The 25,330-nt window shown below is 40.7% G+C and overlaps 1 protein-coding gene across 1 annotated transcript in view; it reads left to right on the top strand.

Annotated features, from left to right (window-relative positions):
- Positions 1-25,330, top strand: part of LOC139757294 (uncharacterized) — a 517,589-nt gene that overhangs the window by 316,225 nt on the left and 176,034 nt on the right. The window contains exon 18 of the mRNA XM_071677667.1: positions 1,769-1,941. Coding sequence (XP_071533768.1) covers positions 1,769-1,941 — 173 coding nt within the window. The remainder of the gene's footprint in view (positions 1-1,768; positions 1,942-25,330) is intronic.

Below are 25,330 nucleotides of genomic sequence, written 5' to 3'. Positions count from 1 at the left end.
GTATGTGGCATTTATGGATCTGGAGAAAACATATGACGATTGGTAGAGATGCCTTATGGAAGGCTTTAAGAAGCAGTAAGAAGTTTTTATCAGGAGTATGATGCATTTGTTCAAGTAGGAGGCGACTTAGAGAACCAGATGGATTTGTATGTGGCACTTATGGATCTGGAGAAAACATATGACGGTTGATAGAGATGCCTTGTGGAAGGCTTTAAGAAGCTGTAAGAAGTTTTTATCAGGAGTATGATGCATTTGTTCAAGTAGGAGGCGAGGAGAGTGAATGGTTCCAAGTGAAGGTTGGTCTGCATTGGGATGGGGTGGTGTGGTCACCATGTTTGTTCAGTTTGTATGGGGATGAAGTGGTGAGGGAGGGAAATGCGAGAGATTTGGAGAGAAGGGTTAGTATGCAGTCTGTGGGAGATGAAAGGGGTAGCGAAGTAAGCCAGTTGTTGTTTGCTGTTGATATAGCACTTGTGGCAGATTTGAGTGAGAAACTACGGAAGTTGGTGACTGAGTTGGAAGAATGTGTGAAGGAAAGAAGTAAATGAATGAGAATAAAAGTAAGGTTGTTAGGTTTAGTAGGGTTGCGAGACAGGTCAGTATGGGTGTGAGTTTGAATGGAGAAGGCTTGGAGGAAGGGAAGTGCTTTAGACACCTGGAAGTGGTCATGGCAGTGAATGGAACCATGGAAGTGTAAGAGAGTCATGGGGTGGGTGAGACCAAAGATTCAGGAAGTGCTAAGTAATTTGTGGAAAGAGAGAATATCTAGAAGGGCAGAAATGGGTATGTTTGAAGGTATGATAGTCCTAATAATATTATATGGATGCGAGGCATGGACTATAGATAAGGCTGTATGGAGGAGGGTGGATGAGTTAGAAGTGAAATGTTTGAGAACATATGTGGAGTGAGGTGGTTTGCTTGAGTAAATGATGAGAAGATGTGAGAGAAGTGTGGTGATAAAAAGAGTTTGGTTAAGAGAGCTGAAGTGGGTGTGTTGAAAGAGTTCAGCCATATGGAGAGAATGAGTGAAGAAACGTTGACAGAGGGGATATACGTGTCAAAAGTGGAGGGTACATCAGAAAACAGGGAGACCAGTTTGGAGATAGAAGGATGGAGTGAAAAATATTTTGAGTGATTAGGGCTTGAACATATAGGAGGGTTAAAGATGTGCACAGGATGGATTGAGATGGAATGATGTGATATACTGGGGTCAGTATACTGTCAGTGGACTGAACCATAGCATGTGATATGTTCAGGGTAAACCATGGAAAGGTTTGTGGTGCCTGGTTGTGGATAGGGAGCTATGGTTTTGGTGCATTACACATAACAACTAGAGGAAGGATATGAGTGGGTGTGGCCTTTCTTCATCTGTTTCTGGCACTACCTCGCAAATGTGGGAAACAGCAATCAGATGTGAAAGAAAGAAACAACAGGTTCTCTGATAACCTTTGAAAATAGTTTTTACTTCATGTTAAAGTAAGCAGAGTTTTCCCCATTTGTTACACATTTATAGGTGAATTAGATAGATAGACTTGATAAAACCACTTTTAAGGTGGGTAAAACTTTGAGAACTGGCACTAAATTTGTTATGAATACATCTGTTTTATGTATGCTTTCTCTTTCAGTTAGTTAAAGGAAATCTAAACCTCATTCTTTCAAAGTAATTTGTGATGTGGAAACTCATTTCTTTACTTTTCTAATTCATCAAAATTTCATGCATTTTAACATGGCAGTAATATTACAAAACAAAAGTTTTTCTTTTATGTAGCAGAATGATGGTTTGGTCGGTGACATGAGTGCTGGTATTCCAGCAACAGTGCCCACGTCACAACCAGGATCAGGAGGACCTACTCCCCCTCATCACTGTACCCCAGAGAATACATACACATCAGATCATCAGGCTAGACTCTCACAGCAGAATTCCTTAGAGAAGAATGACAGGTAATGTGTTTTTTCTTTTTTATTGAGATAGGGAGTTCCTAGAATAAAAGGAAAATTATGGGGAGAATTTCTTTGCTCCAAATTGTTTATTATCAAATTTAGAGTTTAGAATGTGCATAACTGTAGACTTCTCAGACACTACATGCATTGAAATGGTATGAAATAAATCATAATTTTCACTAATTTTATTGTGCAACGGTAATAGGCTGATTATGTTGTGCTTGCTCCATCCTTTATATAGCACACTTGTCACCTAGCCTCTAGAGTGATCAGGGAAGATAGAAAGAAAGAGCCTTTATTATTATTAACCAGAATAATCAAGCTGTAGATATGTGCTAGAAATTAAATGTTTCAGAACAATGTGGTGTGTGAGGAAGGTTGCTTGAGTAAGTAATGATAATGTAAGAGAGAAGTGGGGTATTAAATAGGGTATAGTAGAGAGTGCTAAAAAAATGTGTGCTTGAATATTTTTGACTCGGGAGAGAATGAATAAGGAGAGGTTGAAAAAAGAGGATATATATGTCAGAAGTGGAGGGGACAAGGTGAAGGGAGAGACCAAATTGGTAATGGAAGGATGGAATGAAAAAGATTTTGAGTGCTCAGGGCTTGAACATATGGAGGGTGAAAAGAGTGCACAGGATAGAGTGAGTGAGAGTAATGTGGTCTTCATGGAGTAGCATGCTGTCGTAGACTTAACTAGGGCATATGAAGTGGTTTAGGCCCTAGGGTCTTCAATGTGGATATGGAACCATGGCTTTGGTGCATTACACATGATGGCTAGAGAATGGATGTAAGCAAATGAAACCTTTTTTTTCACTACCTCAAGAACATGGGAAATGGTGAAGCAGTTTGAAAAAAAAAAAATCAAGCTATTTAATAACCCATTGTCTGTTGATATCTCACATATGGGATACTTTTTCTCCAGGAGTTTACTGTAGGTAACCAACATATGGAATCTCATTTTTAAAAGTCCACATGTGGTTATAATTGGGTTGATTATTAAGAATTCACTTACTTGCATCTCGTTGGGTATTTCCATACATTAGTTGTCAATAACCATCACAAGGCTGAAATAACATGTCCACCTTGTGTGAGCCATATAAGAAAATGCAAATTATTACATGGACTTATTATTGAAAAGGATCACAATTTTGCACGTGATCAAGATATTCCTATGAGTCCACAGGGAAAATGAAACACAATAAGTTCCCAAGTGCTTTTTTGTATAATAATCACATCATCATTGGATACACAAGTGAGAAATCTATAAGTCAGTTGATATACATCGAAGAAACAAAGCTAGGACGCCATTTGGTAAACATGTTTACCAAATGGCATCCTAGCTTCGTCTCTTCGATGTATATCAACTGACTTGTATATTTCTCTCTTTTGTCTCCTCTGATGATGTGATTATTACACAAAAGTGCATTTGGGAACTTGTCGTGTTTCATTTTCCCCGTGGACTCATAGGAATGGACTTGTTATATATGTTTGACTTGGACATTTTAGAAGAGTGATAGTGTGTCTAGTGGAGGTAGTATTCAGGAAGATGTAGAGGAACAAAGGCCTTCAACCACTGAGCAGGGAGGTACTGCTGCTTGGGTTTTGGGAGAAATAGTGGCTTTAGTGCAGTGATCCAGTGCTGTGGCATTGTAATGTATCCCCTTTCAGGCCCAGTTCACTGTGCTTTTTCCCTTGCCTCAACCACCTGTGGACTGCTGATATCCAACCCCAATTCCATATACTCTTATCTTTTTTCTTCCTCATTCATGATAGTTAACAACACACAACTCAGTTGTCTGTCCCTTTAGCTATTTTTTTTTCTTACCGTTGAAAGCAAGAAAATTTTTTCATGCTAGTACAGCTAGTACAGAACACTCCGGTGATGATTTGAAGTTGAGCTTCCAGTCAAGAGAGGTTGAGCAGATCTTGGGGGCCACTTGACTGCTATCATGTGACTTAGATCCACCACACTTACATAGCTGCAGCTTTTAGACCTAGTGCTTTTCTATCTTTTTCTACAACATTCTTGGTTTAATTCTGACATTCCTGTGTTGAACACCATTTGATTCCCTCCTCCCCTGATCTTTTACTTCTCTCTGAAATCCAGTTGTCCAAGGCTGCATCTCCACTGCACTATCAAGTCTCCAGCTATAATCTCTGTCGTTGTTTATGCCTACTGATGAACAAATATACCAATTGCTCACCTCATGGATTTTGAGTCAACTAGATTTGATGCCAGCTGGCTCAAGATCTCTCTCCCATCTGTCACATTGCTTTTGTACTTCATTTGTTCCCCTACAATTCCTCCAACTATATACAACTCTTCAAGTATTTGATTTCTTGCCATGAAGATCTGCTTTCTTCACATTCACATGATGAGATCATTTATGCAGGGTATTTAAATGTGCACTACAAGGATTGTTTAGGCTTTAACTGGGATTATCTTGGTGATTCCAAGGCAATTGCTTTTTCTGTCTTTAATGATCTAGAACAATGAAGTAAACAGCCCTGACTGTCATGCCCACTCCTCTAAGACATTTGACTTCTTATTTTTACCTCTGAACCCTCCCTCTAGACATACACAATTTCTGTCCCCTCTGGGTCCTGTACACAATTTTATTTATCTTATTTGTTATCTGTTTCCCACCTAGGTAAGGTGGCTCCAAGAACAGATGAAAAAAGGCCACAATCACTCACCTTCATTCTCTAGCTGCCATGTGCAGTGCACTGAAACTACAGCCCTTCCTCCCTCCATGACCAGGCCTCACAGACCTTTCCATGGTTTCCATAGCCACTTCACATGCCCTGGTTCAATTAGTTGACAGCACATCACCCCATAGTTACCCTATCATTCCAACTCACTCCATCTCAGACATTCCTTACACCTTCCCTCACGTTCAGGTCCTGGCCACTCAAAATGTTTTCTCTTCATCCTTCCATCTTCAGGTTCATATCCCCCTTCTTTTCACATCCATTTCTGACACATATATTCATATATTATCGAGGATGTAAGGCATGTGTATGTGTAGGAAGAGAGGAAAGTGATTGGTTCTCAGTGAATGTAGGTTTGCGGCAGGGGTGTGTGATGTCTCCATGGTTGTTTAATTTGTTTATGGATGGGGTTGTTAGGGAGGTGAATGCAAGAGTTTTGGAAAGAGGGGCAAGTATGCAGTCTGTTGTGGATGAGAGGTCTTAGGAAGTGAGTCAGTTGTTGTTCGCTGATGATACGGCGCTGGTGGCTGATTCATGTGAGAAACTGCAGAAGCTGGTGATTGAGTTTGGTAAAGTGTGTGAAAGAAGAAAATTAAGAGTAAATGTGAATAAGAGCAAGGTTATTAGGTACAGTAGGGTTGAGGGTCAAGTCAATTGGGAGGTAAGTTTGAATGGAGAAAAACTGGAGGAAGTAAAGTGTTTTAGATATCTGGGAGTGGATCTGGCAGCGGATGAGACCATGGAAGCGGAAGTGAATCATAGGGTGGGGGAGGGGGCGAAAATTCTGGGAGGCTTGAAGAATGTTTGGAAGTTGAGAACATTATCTCAGAAAGCAAAAATGGATATGTTTGAAGGAATAGTGGTTCCAACAATGCTGTATGGTTGCGAGGCGTGGGCTATGGATAGAGTTGTGCGCAGGAGGGCGGATGTGCTGGAAATGAGATGTGTGAGGACAATATGTGGTGTGAGGTGGTTTGATTGAGTAAGTAATGTAAGGGTAAGAGAGATGTGTGGAAATTTAAAAGTGTGGTTGAGAGAGCAGAAGAGGGTGTTTTGAAATGGTTTGGTCACATGGAGAGAATGAGAGAGGAAAGATTGACCAAGAGGATATATGTGTCTGAGGTGGAGGGAACGAGGAGAAGTGGGAGACCAAATTGGAGGTGCAAAGATGGAGTGAAAAAGATTTTGAGTGATCGGGGCCTGAACATGCAGGAGGGTGAAAGGCATGCAAGGAATAGAGTGAATTGGAACGATGTGGTATACTGGGGTGGACGTGCTGTCAATGGATTGAACCAGGGCATGTGAAGCATCTGGGGTAAACCATGGAAAGTTGTGTGGGGCCTGGATGTGGAAAAGGAGCCGTGGTTAAGGTGCATTATTACATGACAGCTAGAGAGTGAGTGTGAACGAATGTGGCCTTTGTTGTCTTTTCCTAGCGCTGCCTTGCACACATGAGGGCGGAGGGGGTTGTTATTCCATGTGTGGCGAGGTGGCGATGGGAATAAATAAAGGCAGATAGTATGAATTATGTTCATATGTATATATGTATATGTCTGTGTGTTTATACATATGTGTACATTGAGATTTATAGGTATGTATATTTGTGTGTGTGGACATGTATGTATATACCTGTGTATGTGGGTAGGTTGGGCCATTCTTTTGTCTGTTTCCTTGCGCTACCTCGCTAATGCAGGAGACAGCGACAAAGCAAAATAAAAAATAAATAAAGAAATATTCTCTTTGTTAACCTCTCCTCACTCTTTCTCTCCATATGTTCAGACCATTTCAGCACACCCTCTTAAACTCTCTCAACCACACTCATTATTCCATTAACTCTTTCTTGACATTTTGCTTACTAAATAAACCACATCACACCACATGTTATCCACAAAAATTTCATTTGTGCCACATCTACTCTCCTCTGCACATCCTTTTCCATAACCCATGCCTTGCATCTATGCAACAGTGATGGGAGAGTTATAATCTCAAACATACCCATTTTTGTGAATGTGTGGATGTAACCAAGATGTGAAAAAAGGAGAGATAGGTAGTATGTTTGAGGAAAGGAACCTGGATGTTTTGGCTCTGAGTGAAACGAAGCTCAAGGGTAAAGGGGAAGAGTGGTTTGGGAATGTCTGGGGAGTAAAGTCAGGGGTTAGTGAGAGGACAAGAGCAAGGGAAGGAGTAACAATACTCCTGAAACAGGAGTTGTGGGAGTGTGTGATAGGGTGTAAGAAAGTAAATTCTCGATTAATATGGGTAAAACTGAAAGTTGATGGAGAGAGGTGGGTGATTATTGGTGCATATGCACCTGGGCATGAGAAGAAAGATCAAGAGAGGCAAGTGTTTTGGGAGCAGCTGAATGAGTGTGTTAGTGGTTTTGATGCACGAGACCGGGTCATAGTGATGGGTGATTTGAATGCAAAGGTAAGTAATGTGGCAGTTGAGGGAATAATTGGTATACATGGGGTGTTCAGTGTTGTAAATGGAAATGGTGAAGAGCTTGTAGATTTATGTGCTGAAAAAGGACTGATGATTGGGAATACCTGGTTTAAAAAGCGAGATATACATAAGTATACTTATGTAAGTAGGAGAGATGGCCAGAGAGCGTTATTGGATTATGTGTTAATTGACAGGCGTGCGAAAGAGAGACTTTTGGATGTTAATGTGCTGAGAGGTGCAACTGGAGGGATGTCTGATCATTATCTTGTGGAGGCTAAGGTGAAGATTTGTATGGGTTTTCAGAAAAGAAGAGTGAATGTTGGGGTGAAGAGGGTGGTGAGAGTAAGTGAGCTTGAGAAGGAGACCTGTGTGAGGAAGTACCAGGAGAGACTGAGTACAGAATGGAAAAAGGTGAGAACAATGGAAGTAAGGGGAGTGGGGGAGGAATGGGATGTATTTAGGGAATCAGTGATGGATTGCGCAAAAGATGCTTGTGGCATGAGAAGAGTGGGAGGTGGGTTGATTAGAAAGGGTAGTGAGTGGTGGGATGAAGAAGTAAGAGTATTAGTGAAAGAGAAGAGAGAGGCATTTGGACGATTTTTGCAGGGAAAAAATGCAATTGAGTGGGAGATGTATAAAAGAAAGAGACAGGAGGTCAAGAGAAAGGTGCAAGAGGTGAAAAAAAGGGCAAATGAGAGTTGGGGTGAGAGAGTATCATTAAATTTTAGGGAGAATAAAAAGATGTTCTGGAAGGAGGTAAATAAAGTGCGTAAGACAAGGGAGCAAATGGGAACTTCAGTGAAGGGCGCAAATGGGGAGGTGAAAACAAGTAGTGGTGATGTGAGAAGGAGATGGAGTGAGTATTTTGAAGGTTTGTTGAATGTGTTTGATGATAGAGTGGCAGATATAGGGTGTTTTGGTCGAGGTGGTGTGCAAAGTGAGAGGGTTAGGGAAAATGATTTGGTAAACAGAGAAGAGGTAGTGAAAGCTTTGCGGAAGATGAAAGCCGGCAAGGCAGCAGGTTTGGATGATATTGCAGTGGAATTTATTAAAAAAGGGGGTGACTGTATTGTTGACTGGTTGGTAAGGTTATTTAATGTATGTATGACTCATGGTGAGGTGCCTGAGGATTGGCGGAATGCGTGCATAGTGCCATTGTACAAAGGCAAAGGGGATAAGAGTGAGTGCTCAAATTACAGAGGTATAAGTTTGTTGAGTATTCCTGGTAAATTATATGGGAGGGTATTGATTGAGAGGGTGAAGGCATGTACAGAGCATCAGATTGGGGAAGAGCAGTGTGGTTTCAGAAGTGGTAGAGGATGTGTGGATCAGGTGTTTGCTTTGAAGAATGTATGTGAGAAATACTTAGAAAAGCAAATGGATTTGTATGTAGCATTTATGGATCTGGAGAAGGCATATGATAGAGTTGATAGAGATGCTCTGTGGAAGGTATTAAGAATATATGGTGTGGGAGGAAAGTTGTTAGAAGCAGTGAAAAGTTTTTATCGAGGATGTAAGGCATGTGTACGTGTAGGAAGAGAGGAAAGTGATTGGTTCTCAGTGAATGTAGGTTTGCGGCAGGGGTGTGTGATGTCTCCATGGTTGTTTAATTTGTTTATGGATGGGGTTGTTAGGGAGGTGAATGCAAGAGTTTTGGAAAGAGGGGCAAGTATGAAGTCTGTTGGGGATGAGAGAGCTTGGGAAGTGAGTCAGTTGTTGTTCGCTGATGATACAGCGCTGGTGGCTGATTCATGTGAGAAACTGCAGAAGCTGGTGACTGAGTTTGGAAAAGTGTGTGGAAGAAGAAAGTTAAGAGTAAATGTGAATAAGAGCAAGGTTATTAGGTACAGTAGGGTTGAGGGTCAAGTCAATTGGGAGGTGAGTTTGAATGGAGAAAAACTGGAGGAAGTGAAGTGTTTTAGATATCTGGGAGTGGATCTGGCAGCGGATGGAACCATGGAAGCGGAAGTGGATCATAGGGTGCGGGAGGGGGCGAAAATCCTGGGGGCCTTGAAGAATGTGTGGAAGTCGAGAACATTATCTCGGAAAGCAAAAATGGGTATGTTTGAAGGAACAGTGGTTCCAACAATGTTGTATGGTTGCGAGGCGTGGGCTATGGATAGAGTTGTGCGCAGGAGGATGGATGTGCTGGAAATGAGATGTTTGAGGACAATGTGTGGTGTGAGGTGGTTTGATCGAGTGAGTAACGTAAGGGTAAGAGAGATGTGTGGAAATAAAAAGAGCGTGGTTGAGAGAGCAGAAGAGGGTGTTTTGAAGTGGTTTGGGCACATGGAGAGGATGAGTGAGGAAAGATTGACCAAGAAGATATATGTGTCGGAGGTGGAGGGAACAAGGAGAAGAGGGAGACCAAATTGGAGGTGGAAAGATGGAGTGAAAAAGATTTTGTGTGATCGGGGCCTGAACATGCAGGAGGGTGAAAGGAGGGCAAGGAATAGAGTGAATTGGAGCGATGTGGTATACCGGGGTTGACGTGCTGTCAGTGGATTGAATCAAGGCATGTGAAGCGTCTGGGGTAAACCATGGAAAGCTGTGTAGGTATGTATATTTGCGTGTGTGGACGTATGTATATACATGTGTATGGGGGGGGTGGTTGGGCCATTTCTTTCGTCTGTTTCCTTGCGCTACCTCGCAAACGCGGGAGACAGCGACAAAGTATAATAAAAAAAAAAAACCATTTTTGTCATCCCAGATAATGACCTCTCTTTCCATTCATTCATCTATGCTCTCAGAACCTTTATCCCCTCATCTACCTTGTCACCCACTTCCATGGCTTCATTCAGTGCCATGTCCACTCTTAGGTATCTGAAGTAACTTAACATCTTCCAAATTTTATCCATTCAGTCTCATAACCCAATTAATCCTGATAACCTAACAACCATGCTTTTATTCACATTTATTCTAAACCTCATCCATTCACACACTCCCAAACTCACTCATCCCCTTATAAAGTTTCTCACTTGAATCTGTCACCAGTACTATGTTGTAAGTAAACAATAACTAACTCACTTCCAAGGACCCCCTACAGACTGCATACTTGATCCTCCCTCCAAGACCCATGCACATACCTCCCTCACTACCCAATCCATAAACAAATTAAACAACCATGTTGACATCACAAATCTCTGCCATAGACCATTTTTCATGTTGAACCACTCTCTTTCCTTTCCTCCAACTTATACACTCACCTTACACTCTTGAAATAGATTTTTCACTTTCTAGTTGCTTTCCTCCCTCACTGTATATTCATAGGACATTCTACCTGGTCTCTGTTAACCTTTTCTTATGCATCTCCAGATCGATAAGGGCACATACAAAGTCTTCTTTTCCTGTAAATCTCATGCACATTCTTTAAAGCAAACTCCTGATCCATACATCCTCTGCCATCCCTGAAACCACAGTGTTCCTCTCCAGTCTGATCCTCTGTACATACCTTCACCGTCTCAATCACTACTCACCCATACATCTTTCCAAAACTTAACAAACTTATCCCTGTATAGGTTGATCACCGACCTTTGCTCCTCTTGCCCTTTTGCAATGGCTCTGTACATGAATTCTGCCAATTCTCAGGCACCTCCATGATCTAAACTTGCATTAAAAATCCTAACTAACCAATCAACACTTGTCACCTCCTTTCTTAAGCCACCTTTGCCACATTTATATCTTATGCAAAGCTTTTAGTACCTCTTCTCTCTTAACCAAACCACTTTCTGTGACTCTATCACTTCGCATACCTCCATAACCTAAACACCTAACATCTACCACCTTATCGTCAAACACATACAAAGGTCCTTCAAAATACTCTCTCCATTTTCTCCTCAGCTCATCTTTACCTGTTACCACTTCCCCATTTGCTGCTTTCACCTATTTTCCCATTTGTTCTTATTTTTTCTTCACACTATAAACCTCCTTCCACAACATCTTTTTATTGTCATGTTTACTGATAATTTCTTACCCCAACTCTCCTTTGCCCTCTTTTTTCAACCCTGAACCTTCCTTTTGACGTCCTTTTACTTGTACATCTTCCAGTTATTTGCACTCTTTCCCTGTAAGAACCATCCATACACCTCTTTTTTCTTTCACTAACAGTTTTATTTTGTTATCCCAACTTTCACTACCTTTTCTCACCTGTCCACCTTTCATATATTGCACGGTTCTTTTGCACATGCCAGCACTGCTTCTCAAAATTTCTTCCATTCCTCACTCTCTCCTTTTGCTTCAATTGCTCCTACCATTTGCCTTTCCACACCCAATTTCTCCTGGTATTTCTTCACACACCTCTCTTTTACCACCAGACCCTCTTACTACACACACATGCCTTTCTATCCCCCCTTAGGGACCTCTCACCACAATCTTATATATATGTATTCTGATTGGGCATGCCATTTTACTGTACCCCATCAAAATGCCAACCTTATCACTATGGGAGAGCTCATTGGTTATCCCTGCACTGTTTCACTATTGACTCTTCTTAGGATGGATACTGCTTGTTTGGTTAGGATGCCTCATCCCATCTTCTAAATCTTTTTCTCCTTAGTTGTGGTTTGATAGCTCCTGATCTAATGCCTGTCACATTAGGAATGGTTTGTACCCTAGAAACCCAGTCTACTCTCATTTGTGCTCAAAGTCATTGCAAAGGTGTTCTTTAAAGAGCAAAGTCAGCTCTTGTAAAAAGAAAGTATGCTGACTTGACTTCTTGTCCATACGAATCTTTTTGGTCCTTAACCATGAGCATCTCCAACATCTCAATATTAGTCATACAGCTTTTCCTCCTCTTTCCTGACCTGATCAATCTTTTGTCAACTCTCCAACTGATAAAATGATATTTTGGCATCTTGCTTTTCTCTAATGCATAATTGGATTATTCAGATTCTGATCCTGTACCCTTATCTCCTTTCTCTGAACTTATGCCATTTACTATATTCTCCTCATCAGGGTCTTCCAGGTACTCTCCCAGATCCAGATGGACAAAGGCATATGGTTCAGATGGCATACCTGCTTGTGTTCTAAGTGAATGTTCTTGTAAGCTACCACCAATCTTTGTTTGCCTTTATTTCCTCAGTCTAAAAACCCTAACTTTCCCTTCCTCTTGGAGGAAGCATGCTTTGTTGCATCCCTTCCCTAAAAAAGGAGAACACTCTAGCCCCTCCATCTGTGGTCATATTATTCTATTTCTCCTGGCTCCAAAGTCTTTGAAACTCTCTTAAACTCCCTTTTTTCCCTTCTTTATGATTGCCAGTATGGATTTCACAATGTTAGGTCTATTGGTGATCTCTTTTTTGTGACACCTCGGGTTCTCCTCTCTCTAGGTTTTTGTTGAAACTTTTGTCATAGCTCTTGACATCTCCAAAACAATTGACAGTTCATGGCATAAATCTTTACTTTCTAAGCTCTCTCCCTTTGGTTTCACTGCTTCCCTCTGTTCTCTAATGCCTAGTTTCCTCTTTAGCCATTCCATTGCAGTGGCTTCCCCCTCCTATCCTATCAATAGCTGTGTTTGTCAAGATTGTGTTCTATCACGTACTCTCTTTTATCAGTAAATGATCTGTCTACTACTTCTAACTTATTCACTTTTATGCACATGATTCCTTTTTACATACTTCTGCTCACTTTTCCTCCCCTTTTCTCTTTAATATTTGTTCTTTTTCTTGTGTTGATCATATTTCCTCTAAAATTCAGACCTGTCCAGCATTTGGGATTGGGGAAGCAGTAAACTTACAGTATAAACTTTTAATATATGATAGAGCTTAAGTGCAGTTTCACCCTATATTTCTTCCTGAGAATCATTTGTTTCCCTCTATTCTTTTTCAAAGCACTACAATCCAACCCAGTAATGATATGAATATGTTAGGCATGACATTCTCCTCCACTTTGTCCTGGAAACTCACATAATCAGTATCACAAACCCTGCTTAAGCATTTTTATGTGTGCCATAATTATTTTTCATTTAAGCAGACATTTCATATCTACAGGTTTTTTTCACCCAAGTATGAGATAATGCTCACACATTTGGGGTGGCTTATCCTTCACATCTTTGTCAACTAGAGTGAAATCAAAAGCCTTTCATATCATTTAGTCTCCTGGCATCACTTCTCTTCAATCCTACCTTCTTGTATGCTGCAGTGTTGCTGTTCTTTGCCTATTATATAAGTATTATCTTGGCCATATTACTCATGAACTGCCTGCAAGTGTCCTCACTCCCAGGGTTTGAACCTGTGACATGCATATGGCAGCTGCTTTGCTCATCTGTATGGGGACTGGCCAGTCGAGGATTGGCTGTTATGATGCCTCCTTCTCACTAACAACTAAGCAGTGGAATTCACTTCCTTCTTTTGTCTTTAACTTCTTCATATAACCTTTCTTCCATTGAGAGTCAGGTCTACAAACTCTTACAGAACCCCCATTAATCTGTACTTTCATTTTCTATTACTTTTTTCACCTGAGATTGCTTTGATTGGGGGTGTTATTTGCCTGTGCCATGTCAGCCAGAGAGAGAGAGAGAGAGAGAGAGAGAGAGAGAGAGAGCATGACACAGCCAGCATTGAGGATGAAGATGATCTTGGTCCCAGGGTGAAGAGGGTACTTGCTTTGTTGTGTTGCCCTTTTGCTTCGTGGGCATGGATGGATGTTGCAACTTTACTCGAACACAATTTGTTTTTGATAAGAGATAATTCAGGTACAGCAGGTACTTGTTCTGTCACTGAGAATTCTGACGACCTGGGCTGTGCCTGAGAATATTTTGATGTTGGTTTTATGGACTTGATAGTGACTGAAACAAATAAGCATAATGGTGTTGTGAAGGAAACACAGTTAACATTACCAAGCAGCAGACTGTCCAAGTTCACTGACCCCATACAAGATGAACATTGAAAGTTTTTGTGTGATGTTGATGTCTTATAATAAGAAACATGAATGAATATTTGACCACCGATGGGTTGTTTGAGCTAAACTTTATCAGATAAATTATGCCCCAGGATCACTACAACTTCTCAGGCTTCATTTTACAGACAGCAAGCATCATATAGGTAAGGACAAATTGCAGAAAATTCTACCACCGTTTAATGATCATAGGAAATTCAAAGAGAGATGTATGGCATTTCAAGATTTGTGCATTGATGAGTCTCTCATGTTATGGAAAGTGAGACAGGGACTCACTCATTACATTCCTTCACAATGCCTTCAATTTGAAGTGAAAGGTTTTGTGTTTTGTGATGTAGAGAGTAACTCCATTCATGATTTTATATATACTAGAAAAGGGACTGAAATTGATAATGATGAGGAATCAGGTGCCTCAGGATCCATATTTCAAGGTGTGCTGTATGAAAAGCAATTACTGAAAATAGAAGTATAGTGTGTGAATATGTAAATATGATAACATGTATGGGAAATACTGAAACATGAATAATTTCCAGGAGAAATAGCATTATTGTGAAGAAAAATTTTATGTGATGAGTGTAAGGAAACAACATTTTTGTAATAAAGTAAGTGTGTACATATTGCATCGTATGGTGAGTGATACATTGCACAGCTGGTAGAGTCAGCCATGGCAACATCCTTGACTTGCTAGAAAAATATTCAATTGTGAGTCTTAAGACACATTCGGGCCCAGATCTACCGTGTTGTTTTATGTATTATGTGCTTTTGAAAAACTTTCATATGACTGAAAAAATTAAATATATTTTGTTCTTTTTTGAAAAGTCTCACAGTGGGGAGAAACATAACAGAACCATGACTCATTCAACTGGAAATCTCAAAACAAAGACACAACTTGATTTTTCTCCTTATGGATGAAAACCTCAAACAATGGCACCGTTGAGTTTTTTCATTTGTTATTCAGGAAATTATATGTTCTGAGGATACCTAATTTGGCAAGATTCTTTACTTATTTTTTCCATACTTGTCTACTGTTTCCTGCTTTACCAAGGAAACACATGAACAGTTGTAAAAACACCACATTCATTGACACTCATTCTCCAGCTATCATGTGCATTGTTCTAAAAACTACAGCCTCCTATCTACAACCAGGCCCCACAGACCTTTCCATTATTTTTCCTGGCCACTTCACTGATGATACAGCGCTGGTGGCGGATTCATGTGAGAAACTGCAGAAGCTGGTGACTGAGTTTGGTAAAGTGTGTGGAAGAAGAAAGTTAAGAGTAAATGTGAATAAGAGCAAGGTTATTAGGTACAGTAGGGTTGAGGGTCAAGTCAATTGGGAGGTGAGTTTGAATGGAGAAAAACTGGAGGAAGTGAAGTGTTTTAGATATCTGGGAGTGGATCTGTCAGCGGATGGAACCATGGAAGCGGAAGTGGATCATAGGGTGGGGGAGGGGGCGAAAATTTTGGGAGCCTTGAAAAATGTGTGGAAGTCAAGAACATTATCCCGGAAAGCAAAAATGGGTATGTTTGAAGGAATAGTAGTTCCAACAATGTTGTATGGTTGCGAGGCGTGGGCTATGGATAGAGTTGTGCGCAGGAGGATGGATGTGCTGGAAATGAGATGTTTGAGGACAATGTGTGGTGTGAGGTGGTTTGATCGAGTAAGTAGCGTAAGGGTAAGAGAGATGTGTGGAAATAAAAAGAGCGTGGTTGAGAGAGCAGAAGAGGGTGTTTTGAAATGGTTTGGGCACATGGAGAGAATGAGTGAGGAAAGATTGACCAAGAGGATATATGTGTCGGAGGTGAAGGGAACGAGGAGAAGAGGGAGACCAAATTGGAGGTGGAAAGATGGAGTGAAAAGGATTTTGTGTGATCGGGGCCTGAACATGCAGGAGGGTGAAAGGAGGGCAAGGAATAGAGTGAATTGGAGCGATGTGGTATACAGGGGTTGACGTGCTGTCAGTGGATTGAATCAAGGCATGTGAAGCGTCTGGGGTAAACCATGGAAAGCTGTGTAGGTATGTATATTTGCGTGTGTGGACGTGTGTATGTACATGTGTATGGGGGGGGTTGGGCCATTTCTTTTGTCTGTTTCCTTGCGCTACCTCGCAAACGCGGGAGACAGCGACAAAGTATAAAAAAAAAAAAAAAAAAAAAAAAAAAAAAAAAAAACTTCACATACCCTGGTTTAGTCCATTGACAGCTCATCATCCCCTGTATATCACATGGTTCCAACTCACTCAATCCCATGCAAGCCTTTTACCCTTCTGCATGTTCAGGCCCAGACCTCTCAAAATATTTTCAGCTCCATCCTTCCATCTCAGATTTGGTCTTTTCTTTCTCCTTACCCCATCCACTTTTGACAAATGTATCCTCTTTTTCAAACTCTTCACATTCAATTCTCCATGTGCCCAAACCATGTCAGCACACCCTCTTCAACTCTCTCAATCACACTCATTACCACACAACTCTCTTAACCTTTGATTACTTATTGGATCAAACCACTTAACACCACAGATTGTCCTCAAACTATTCCTTTCCATCACATCTACCATCTTCTGCACATCTTCATCTATATCCCATGCCTTGCATCCTCAAAAAGCATTGGTAGGTCAACTATAAACTATACCTTCAAGTACAGATGCTCCTCAATTTATGATGGGTTTAAGGTCCAATAAACCCATCATAAGTTGAAAATATTGTAAGTGGAAAATACATTTGATACCATACATCTAACCTACTGAACATCATAGTTTAGCCTAGCCCACCTTAAGCAGTTTCAGAACACTTTCATTAGCCTACGGTTGGACAAATTCGTCTAGCACAAATCCTATTTTATGATAAAGTGTTTCTTTGCTGTAAACTTTCTTGGTGCCTCAGATATAACTTCATGCTGCACAGTTATCTTTAATTTCATCTCAAGAGTAATTGCCTTCCTCTTCTTCTCACCAGAGGCAGGAAACACAGATGCAGTCTCCTGTTTGCTCTGCAAACCTGCATGAAATAATTTGGCATCAGCCAGAATAAAATTCTCAAAGTGAAGCTTTAGTTTGATGACCCATGTGCCCCACAAAACCTGACTAAAATTGTCTTGCATTCGCCAGAATAAAATTCTCAAAGTTACAGTTTAATTTGACAACCAGTAGTCACCATCTTCAGCAGTTTCTCACTCGAATATGCCACCAATGCTGTCATCATCAAACAACAATTAACTCATGTACCGGGCCCTCCCTTTTATTTCCCTCGTCACCCAATCCATAAACGTATCTGACAGCCATGATGACATCACACTCCCGTCACATACCAGCCTTCACCTGGAACAACTCACTCTCCTCTCTTCATACTCCTCCAAATGCCTTACACTCTTGATAAAAACTTCTCTGTAGTTTCTTGTAGTTTTCTTCCCTCTCTGTATATCGGGAAAACCTTCTATGAGACATCTCTGTCGACCCTATCACGTGCTTTCTTCAGATCTATATATTCTATTTTATTTCATGCTAGTTCGCCATTTCCCACATGAGCAAAGTAGCACCAGGAACAGATAAAAGACTGACCGCTTTCGTTCACATCCATTCTTTAGTTGTCATGCACTTAAATCCACAGCCCCTCTATCTACAAGCAGGCCCCGCAGACCTTTCCAAGGTTTCTCCAGCCACTTCACATGCCCTGGTTCAGTCCATTGACAGCACATTTCCCCCTGTAAACCACATCATTCTAGTTCACCCAGTCCCATGCGCACCTTTTACCCTCCAGCATGATCAGGCCTTAACTACTAAGAATGATTTTCACTCCATCCTTCCATCTCTAGTATGGCTCCCCCTTCTCCTTTTCCCCTCCACTTTGACACATATACCCTCTTTGTCAACTTCTCCACAATCATTCTGTCCATATGTCCATACCATTTCAGCACACCCTTCTCAGCTCTCTCAGCCACACTGTTCTTATTACCACACCTCCCTTTTACCTTTTTATTACTTAATCAAACCACATCACCCCACATATTGTCAGTAAACATTTCATATACAACACCGCCACCCTCTTCAACATGTTGTTATTTATAGCATATGCCTTGCATCCATACAACATCAGTGGGACCACTGTATCTTCAAACATACCCATTTTAGCCATCAAAGATAAGGACTTGTCTCTCCACACATTCATCAATGCTTTAAAAACCTTCTACCCCTTACCCACCCTCTAACTCACTTCAGCTTCCATGTTCCATTCGTTTCCACATTCGCTGCCATGTCCATTCCCAGGTATCTAAAGCAATTCACTTCTTTCAGAGTTTCTCCTTCAAACTCAATCCCTGACTAGACTGTTCCTCTGCCCTACTAGACCTAATAACCTTACTTTTATTCACATTTACTTTCAACTTCCTCAATTCACACACTCTTTCAAACTCAGTCACAAACATTTCATATCTCACTTGACGCCAGTGCTGTGTCATTGGCAAACATATCTGACTCACCTTCTCCCCCCCCCCCCCCCTCACCCCTACCTTCTGCATACTTTCCCATATCAACAAGACCTCCCTCACCAGCTCATCCATTAACAAATGAAACTGCCATGTTGATATTGTACACCCCTCTGGCATATAATTCCCTCAGTTTCTGTAAGTATTTCTCACACACATTTTTCAAAGCAGACTCCTGAGCCACTCTTTGTCTACTGCTCCTGAAGCAACATTTTTCAACCCCAATCTGATTCTCTGTACATGTTTTCACCTTCTCAATCACCATTCTCCTATACAACTTACCAGGTACACTCAATAAACTTGTATCTTTCCAATTTGAACATATGATTTTTATCCCCCTTTTCTTTATACTCTGGCACTATATACATGCATTCTGCCTATCCTCATGCACCTTACCATGATCCATACATACATTGAAAATCCTAACTTAGCAGCCAGCAACACAGTCACCCTGTTTTTTAAGAAATTAAACTACAGTACCATCCACTCCATCCACCTTGCCACATTTAGTCAAACACAAGACTTTTACCTCTTTAATCTTTACTAAAGCACTTTTCATGACTTTCTCACTTCACGTACCTCCCCTACCCAAAACGCCTAACATATGCCACCCTGTCATCGAGCACATTCAGTCTTCAGAATATTCCCTCTGTCTCCTCCTAAACTTATCATCACATATACCACTTCCCCATTTGCCCCTTTCACCTATGTTCTCAGTTGTTCTCTGTACAAGTGAGAACATTTGTGAAGGAGGCAAACAGGAAGTGGTAACATGTACTGATGAGTTGAGGAGGACATGGAGTGGGTATTTTGAAGGTGAATGTGATTGATGAATGGGTGGTAGATATAGGGTGTTTGGGTCATATGATTGATAAATGGGTGATAGATGTAGGGTCAGGGAAGTATGTGAAGTGATAACAATCATGGAAAGAGGTTTAGTGAAGAAAGATGCAATGCCAAAAACCTTGTATATGATGATATGTGTTAAGTTGGCTGGAGTGGATAGCATTGCTGTTTGATTTCTCAAGGAAGTGGGTGACTGTTGTTGATTGGCTAGTTAGTATATTCAGTGTATTTATATGGATCATGGAAGGTACCTGAGGATTGGCAACATGTATGTTTAGTGCCATTGTATAAAAGCTGAGGGTAGAAAGGTGAGTATTCAAATCATAGAGTTATTAGTTTTTTGAGTGTACCTGGTGATCTGTATGGGAGAGTGGTGATTGAGAAAGTAAAGGTATGTACAGAAGATCGTATGGAGGAACAATGTGGCTTGAGAAATGGTAGAGGATGTGTGGATCAGAATGTATCTGAGAAATACTTAGAGAAACAGAATGACTTGTATGTGGCATTTCTGGATCTGGAGAAAGCATGTGATAGGGTTGATAGAAATATCTTGTGGAAGATTGTAAGAAAGCTGGGTAGAAAGCTTCTAGAAGCAGAGAAGTTTTTATCAAGGGTGTAAGGCATGTGTGTGAGTAGGAAAGAAAAGAATTAGAGGTTCAGGTAAAGGTTAGTCTGTGGCAGGGTATGTGATGTCACTATGGTAATTCAATTTGTTTATGGGTCCAGTGTTGAGGGAAGTAAATGCAGGGGTCTTTGAGAGAGGGATTAGAATGCAGTTTGTAAGGTGTGGGGAAGCCAGGGAAGTGAGTCAGTTGTTGTTTGCATTTAAGCACATAATGTATAAAACATAGTATTTAGTCTGAAAACACTCCTGTATATGTCACTCAGACTGTATTTATGTACCCCTCTCATTATCTCATTATGTACCCCTCTTATCCAAAGTGGGGAAATATCCAGCCCACCATGATCTTAAGCTCCTTTACTATCAGGTAGCTAATTACTGTTATGACCTCCCAATGCTGTAATATCTGTAATGCCTCAACTGTGTATTTTCAGCTAAATGGCTGCCTGTATTCAGTAAACCATTATTTAATTCTTCATGATTTATTTATTATTAGTTGTAGCAGTATCATAGCCAATGAGGTAGGAGGTGCTTAGAATTGAGGGAGATTGTTAAGTTTCAGCACTGCAAGGGGATACTATAGTTTTACAAGAGATCCAAGTTTCATTCCGCCTTCTCATGATAACCTCATTAGTACACCCCTAATGGGTGGAACTAAACAGAGAGGCATTGCCCAAGTACATCAGGGTAATCCTTTTAAACTTAGACAACACCTGAGGTGTGCTGTCACTTCAAGTTTTTTGACAACTGTAGAGCCTTGCTGCCTCTGGAAACACTGCACTGGAGTTTCCCTCTGTCAGTGACCTGTCAAGAGTGAGGCACAAAAGGCTAAGAAATGGCACTAAAGTCTACCAGTTATGCCAAGGACTTAAAGAGATGAGTGATTGAGGATGATGGCACAGAATGTGAATGTGATGACTAGTTAGAGTAAAAGGAGAGAGCTTGTAGTGAGGTTTAAAAGTTGTAGATTGGATGTGCTAGGGATTGGGGAAATGATGAATGCAAATAATGGGAGGGCATGGAAGGAGCTGTGGTATGGACAGGATTGAGTGAAAATCATTGGGAAGAGGGAAAGAAGGTTATGCAGTTCTACTATCACCAAGAGTGTGGGAGGGTGTTACAGAGCATGGATAGAATGGATCAAGAATAGTGTGGGTGAAAGGAAAGATTTGGATAGTGAAGTATGCATGGGTATGTGTATATTCCCCTGTGAATATGAAGACTGTACAAAGTAAGGATGAGATGAAGCTTTTCTGGAAAATTTAAAGGACTGTATAAATGGTTTTGAGAATGAGAGAAACATGGTATTGGGTGATATGAATGCGAAAGTGGGATGTGAAGAAGTTGGTGTGATGGTAGATGGAGAGTGCCTGGAGAATGGAAGTCATCTTGCAGATATTTGTGCTAGGAAGGGTTTATTGTTTGCAAACACCTTTTTTCAACACAAGATGATTGATCCACAGATATACATGGATGAGGAATGATGGAAGATTAGAGCAAGAGGCTTTGATTGACTGTGTGGCAGTGGATGAAAGATTGAAAACGGTCATCCTAGATGCAAGAGTTGAGAGAATATTTTGGAGACTGACCATTTTGCTGTTATTGTGGGGATGAGGATCAGGGAGAAGCAGAAGCATGGTGTAAGGAAGAATGGAAAGTTGAAGTGTTGGCACGCAAGAAGATGAATCAGAAAAATGCAGGGAGGAGTATGAAAGGAAGGTAACTGAAAGCTTAGATGGAAATGCAGTGAATGTAGGGATGCAGTCATGTGTGAATGAGGTTTTTGAAATATTTAGAGAAATGCTATTAAAGTTTGTAGAGTTATTAGTCGGACACAAGGTAGTGAGAGATAGGAATAAAAAGGGCTGTGCATGGTGGACAGAAATACTGTGGAAGAGAAGAAAAAGGTATATGGTAGATTGCTTGTTTTTAAAATGTTTAGAGAAATGTTATCAAAGTTTGTAGAATTATTAGTCAGACACAAGTTTGTGAGATATAGGAATAAAAAGGGTAATGCATGGTGGACAGAAATACTGTGGAAGAAAAGAGAAATGCATATGGTAGATTGCTTTGATAGGAATGTGCCAATGGAAGTTCAGCAAAGGAAGGGGAAGAATATAAGAAATGTTAGCAGAATATCACGAAGCTGATAGAGGAAAGCAAAGAGAGAGTAGATGAAGATTTTGGAAGGAAGTTAAGCGAAAAGTTTTTAGGATGATAGGAAACTTCTGAAAGGAGGTGACGAAGGAAAGAGGTGGATGTAAGAGTGGGAATGTTAATGTGAAAAGTAAGGAAGGGGAGTTGCTGAATCAAAAGGAGGAAGTAAAAGGAAGATGGAAAGAGGATTTTGAAGAACTGGTGAATGTGGGTTAAGGGGAACTAGCATTTATACAAGTGCAAGGTTTTATAGCAAAAGGGGAGGTAAGAAGGGCAATAAGGAGGCTGAAGGTAGGAAAGGCACCTGGAGTGGATTGGGTTACAGCTGAAATTCTGAAGTATGGAGAAGAAAGTGTGATAGAGTGGATGCATCTGATATGTAATTTAGCTTGGAAACGAAGAGTGTGTCTAAGGGTTGGGTGAAAGCTATTATTTTTCCTTTTTCAAAGGAAAAGATGCTAAGGATGTACGTAGTAATTATAGGGGAATAAGTCTGTTAATTGATAGAGTGATAGAAGTGATTGAATGCAGAATAAGTGAAAAGCTAGAGGGGTTTTAATAAAGGTAGTGTATGTGTGGATCAGATTTTTGTAGTAAAGATGACCATGGAAAAGTATTAAGTGAAAGGTAAGGAGTAAAATGCTGCTTATATGGATCTTGAGAAAGTTGAGTGGAATACTTTGTGGGATGTGTTTAGGATATATGGTGTAGGGTGACAACTGTTGGATGGAGTGAAGTCCTTCTATAGAGGAGCAAATGCATGTGTAAGAGTGGATGGAGAGCTCAGCAAAAGTATTGGTATACATGTAAGTGTAAGGCAGGGCTGTGTGATGTTCACTGTGTGGTTGAGAGAGCAGAAGAGGGTATGTTGAAATGGTTTAGACATATGGAGAGAATGAGTGAGGAATGATTGACAAAGAGGGTATATGTGTCAGATATGGAGGGAGGAAGGAGAAGCGGGAGACCAAATTGGAGGTGGAGGGATGGAGTGAAAAAGATTTTGAGTGATTGTGGCCTGAAGGCATACAAGGAATAGAGTGAATTGGAATGATGTGGTATACCAGGGTCGACATGCTGTCAGTGGACTGAGTCAGGTATGTGAAATATCTCAGGTAAACCATGGAAAGGTTTGTGGGGCCTGGATGCCGATAGGGAGCTATGGTTTTGGTGCATTACGCATGACATCTAGAGACTGAGTATGAACGAATGTGGCCTTTTTTTCTATTTTCTTGGTGTTATCTCACTGATGCAGGGGTTAGCAATGCTGCTTCCTGTGGGGTGGGGTAGTGCCAGGAATGGATGAAGGCAAGCCAGTATGAATATGTACAAGTATATGTATAATGAATGTGTATGTGTATGTATATTTTGATATGTATACATGCATGTATGGGCATTTATGTGTATATATATATATATATATATATATATATATATATATATATATATATATTATCCCTGGGGATAGGGGAGAAAGAATACTTCCCACGTATTCCCTGCGTGTCGTAGAAGGCGACTAAAAGGGGAGGGAGCGGGTGGCTGGAAATCCTCCCCTCTCGTTTTTTTTTTTGATTTTCCAAAAGAAGGAACAGAGAAGGGGGCCAGGTGAGGATTTTCCCTCTAAGGCCCAGTCCTCTGTTCTTAACGCTACCTCGCAAACGCGGGAAATGGCGAATAGTATGAAAAAAAAAAAAAAATATATATATATATATATATATATATATATATATATATATATATATATATATATATATATATATATATATATATATGTGTGTGTATATGAGTGGATGGGCCATTCTACATCTGTTTCTTGGATTTACCTCGCTGACACGGGAAACAATGATTAAGTATGATAATAAAAATAGATATTATTCATGACAGCTAGAGGCTGATTGTGACTGAATGTTGCCGTTTTGTCTGTTTTTCCTGGTGCTAGCTCACTGAAGCAGGGGGTAGCGATGCTATTTTCCTGTGTGGCGGGGTAGCAACAGGAATGGATGAAGGCAAGCAAGTATGACCATGTACATGTGTATATATGTATATGTCTGTGTATGTGTATGAATATGTTGATATGTGTGTGTGTGTATATGTGTCTATGAGCGTTTATGTATATATATATATGTATATATACAGTGGAATTTATTAAAAAAGGGGGTGACTGTATTATTGACTGGTTGGTAAGGTTATTTAATGTATGTATGACTCATGGTGAGGTGCCTGAGGATTGGCGGAATGTGTGTATAGTGCCATTGTACAAAGGCAAAGGGGATAAGAGTGAGTGCTCAAATTTTAGAGGTATAAGTTTGTTGAGTATTCCTGGTAAATTATATGGGAGGGTATTGATTGAGAGGGTGAAGGCATGTACAGAGCATCAGATTGGGGAAGAGTAGTGTGGTTTCAGAAGTGGTAGAGGATGTGTGGATCAGGTGTTTGCTTTGAAGAGTGTATGTGAGAAATACTTAGAAAAGCAAATGGATTTGTATGTAGCATTTATGGGTCTGGAGAAGGCATATGATAGAGTTGATAGAGATGCTCTGTGGAAGGTATTAAGAATATATGGTGTGGGAGGAAAGTTGTTAGAAGCAGTGAAAAGTTTTTATCGAGGATGTAAGGCATGTGTACGTGTAGGAAGAGAGGAAAGTGATTGGTTCTCGGTGAATGTAGGTTTGCGGCAGGGGTGTGTGATGTCTCCATGGTTGTTTAATTTGTTTATGGATGGGGTTGTTAGGGAGGTGAATGCAAGAGTTTTGAAAAGAGGGGCAAGTATGAAGTCTGTTGTGGATGAGAGAGCTTGGGAAGTGAGTCAGTTGTTGTTCGCTGATGATACAGCGCTGGTAGCTGATTCATGTGAGAAACTGCAGAAGCTGGTAACTGAGTTTGGTAAAGTGTGTGAAAGAAAGTTAAGAGTAAATGTGAATAAGAGCAAGGTTATTAGGTACAGTAGGGTTGAGGGTCAAGTCAATTGGGAGGTAAGTTTGAATGGAGAAAAACTGGAGGAAGTAAAGTGTTTTAGATATCTGGGAGTGGATCTGGCAGCGGATGGAACCATGGAAGCAGAAGTGAATCATAGGGTGGGGGAGGGGGGCGAAAATCCTGGGAGCCTTGAAGAATGTGTGGAAGTCGAGAACATTATCTCGGAAAGCAAAAATGGGTATGTTTGAAGGAATAGTGGTTCCAACAATGTTGTATGGTTGCGAGGCGTGGGCTATGGATAGAGTTGTGCGCAGGAGGAT

Source organism: Panulirus ornatus, chromosome 2, assembly GCF_036320965.1.
Source record: "Panulirus ornatus isolate Po-2019 chromosome 2, ASM3632096v1, whole genome shotgun sequence".
In the NCBI taxonomy this organism is placed as follows: domain Eukaryota; kingdom Metazoa; phylum Arthropoda; class Malacostraca; order Decapoda; family Palinuridae; genus Panulirus; species Panulirus ornatus.
Note: the sequence above shows the minus strand (reverse complement) of the source record. Positions and strands in the feature narration are given on the sequence as shown.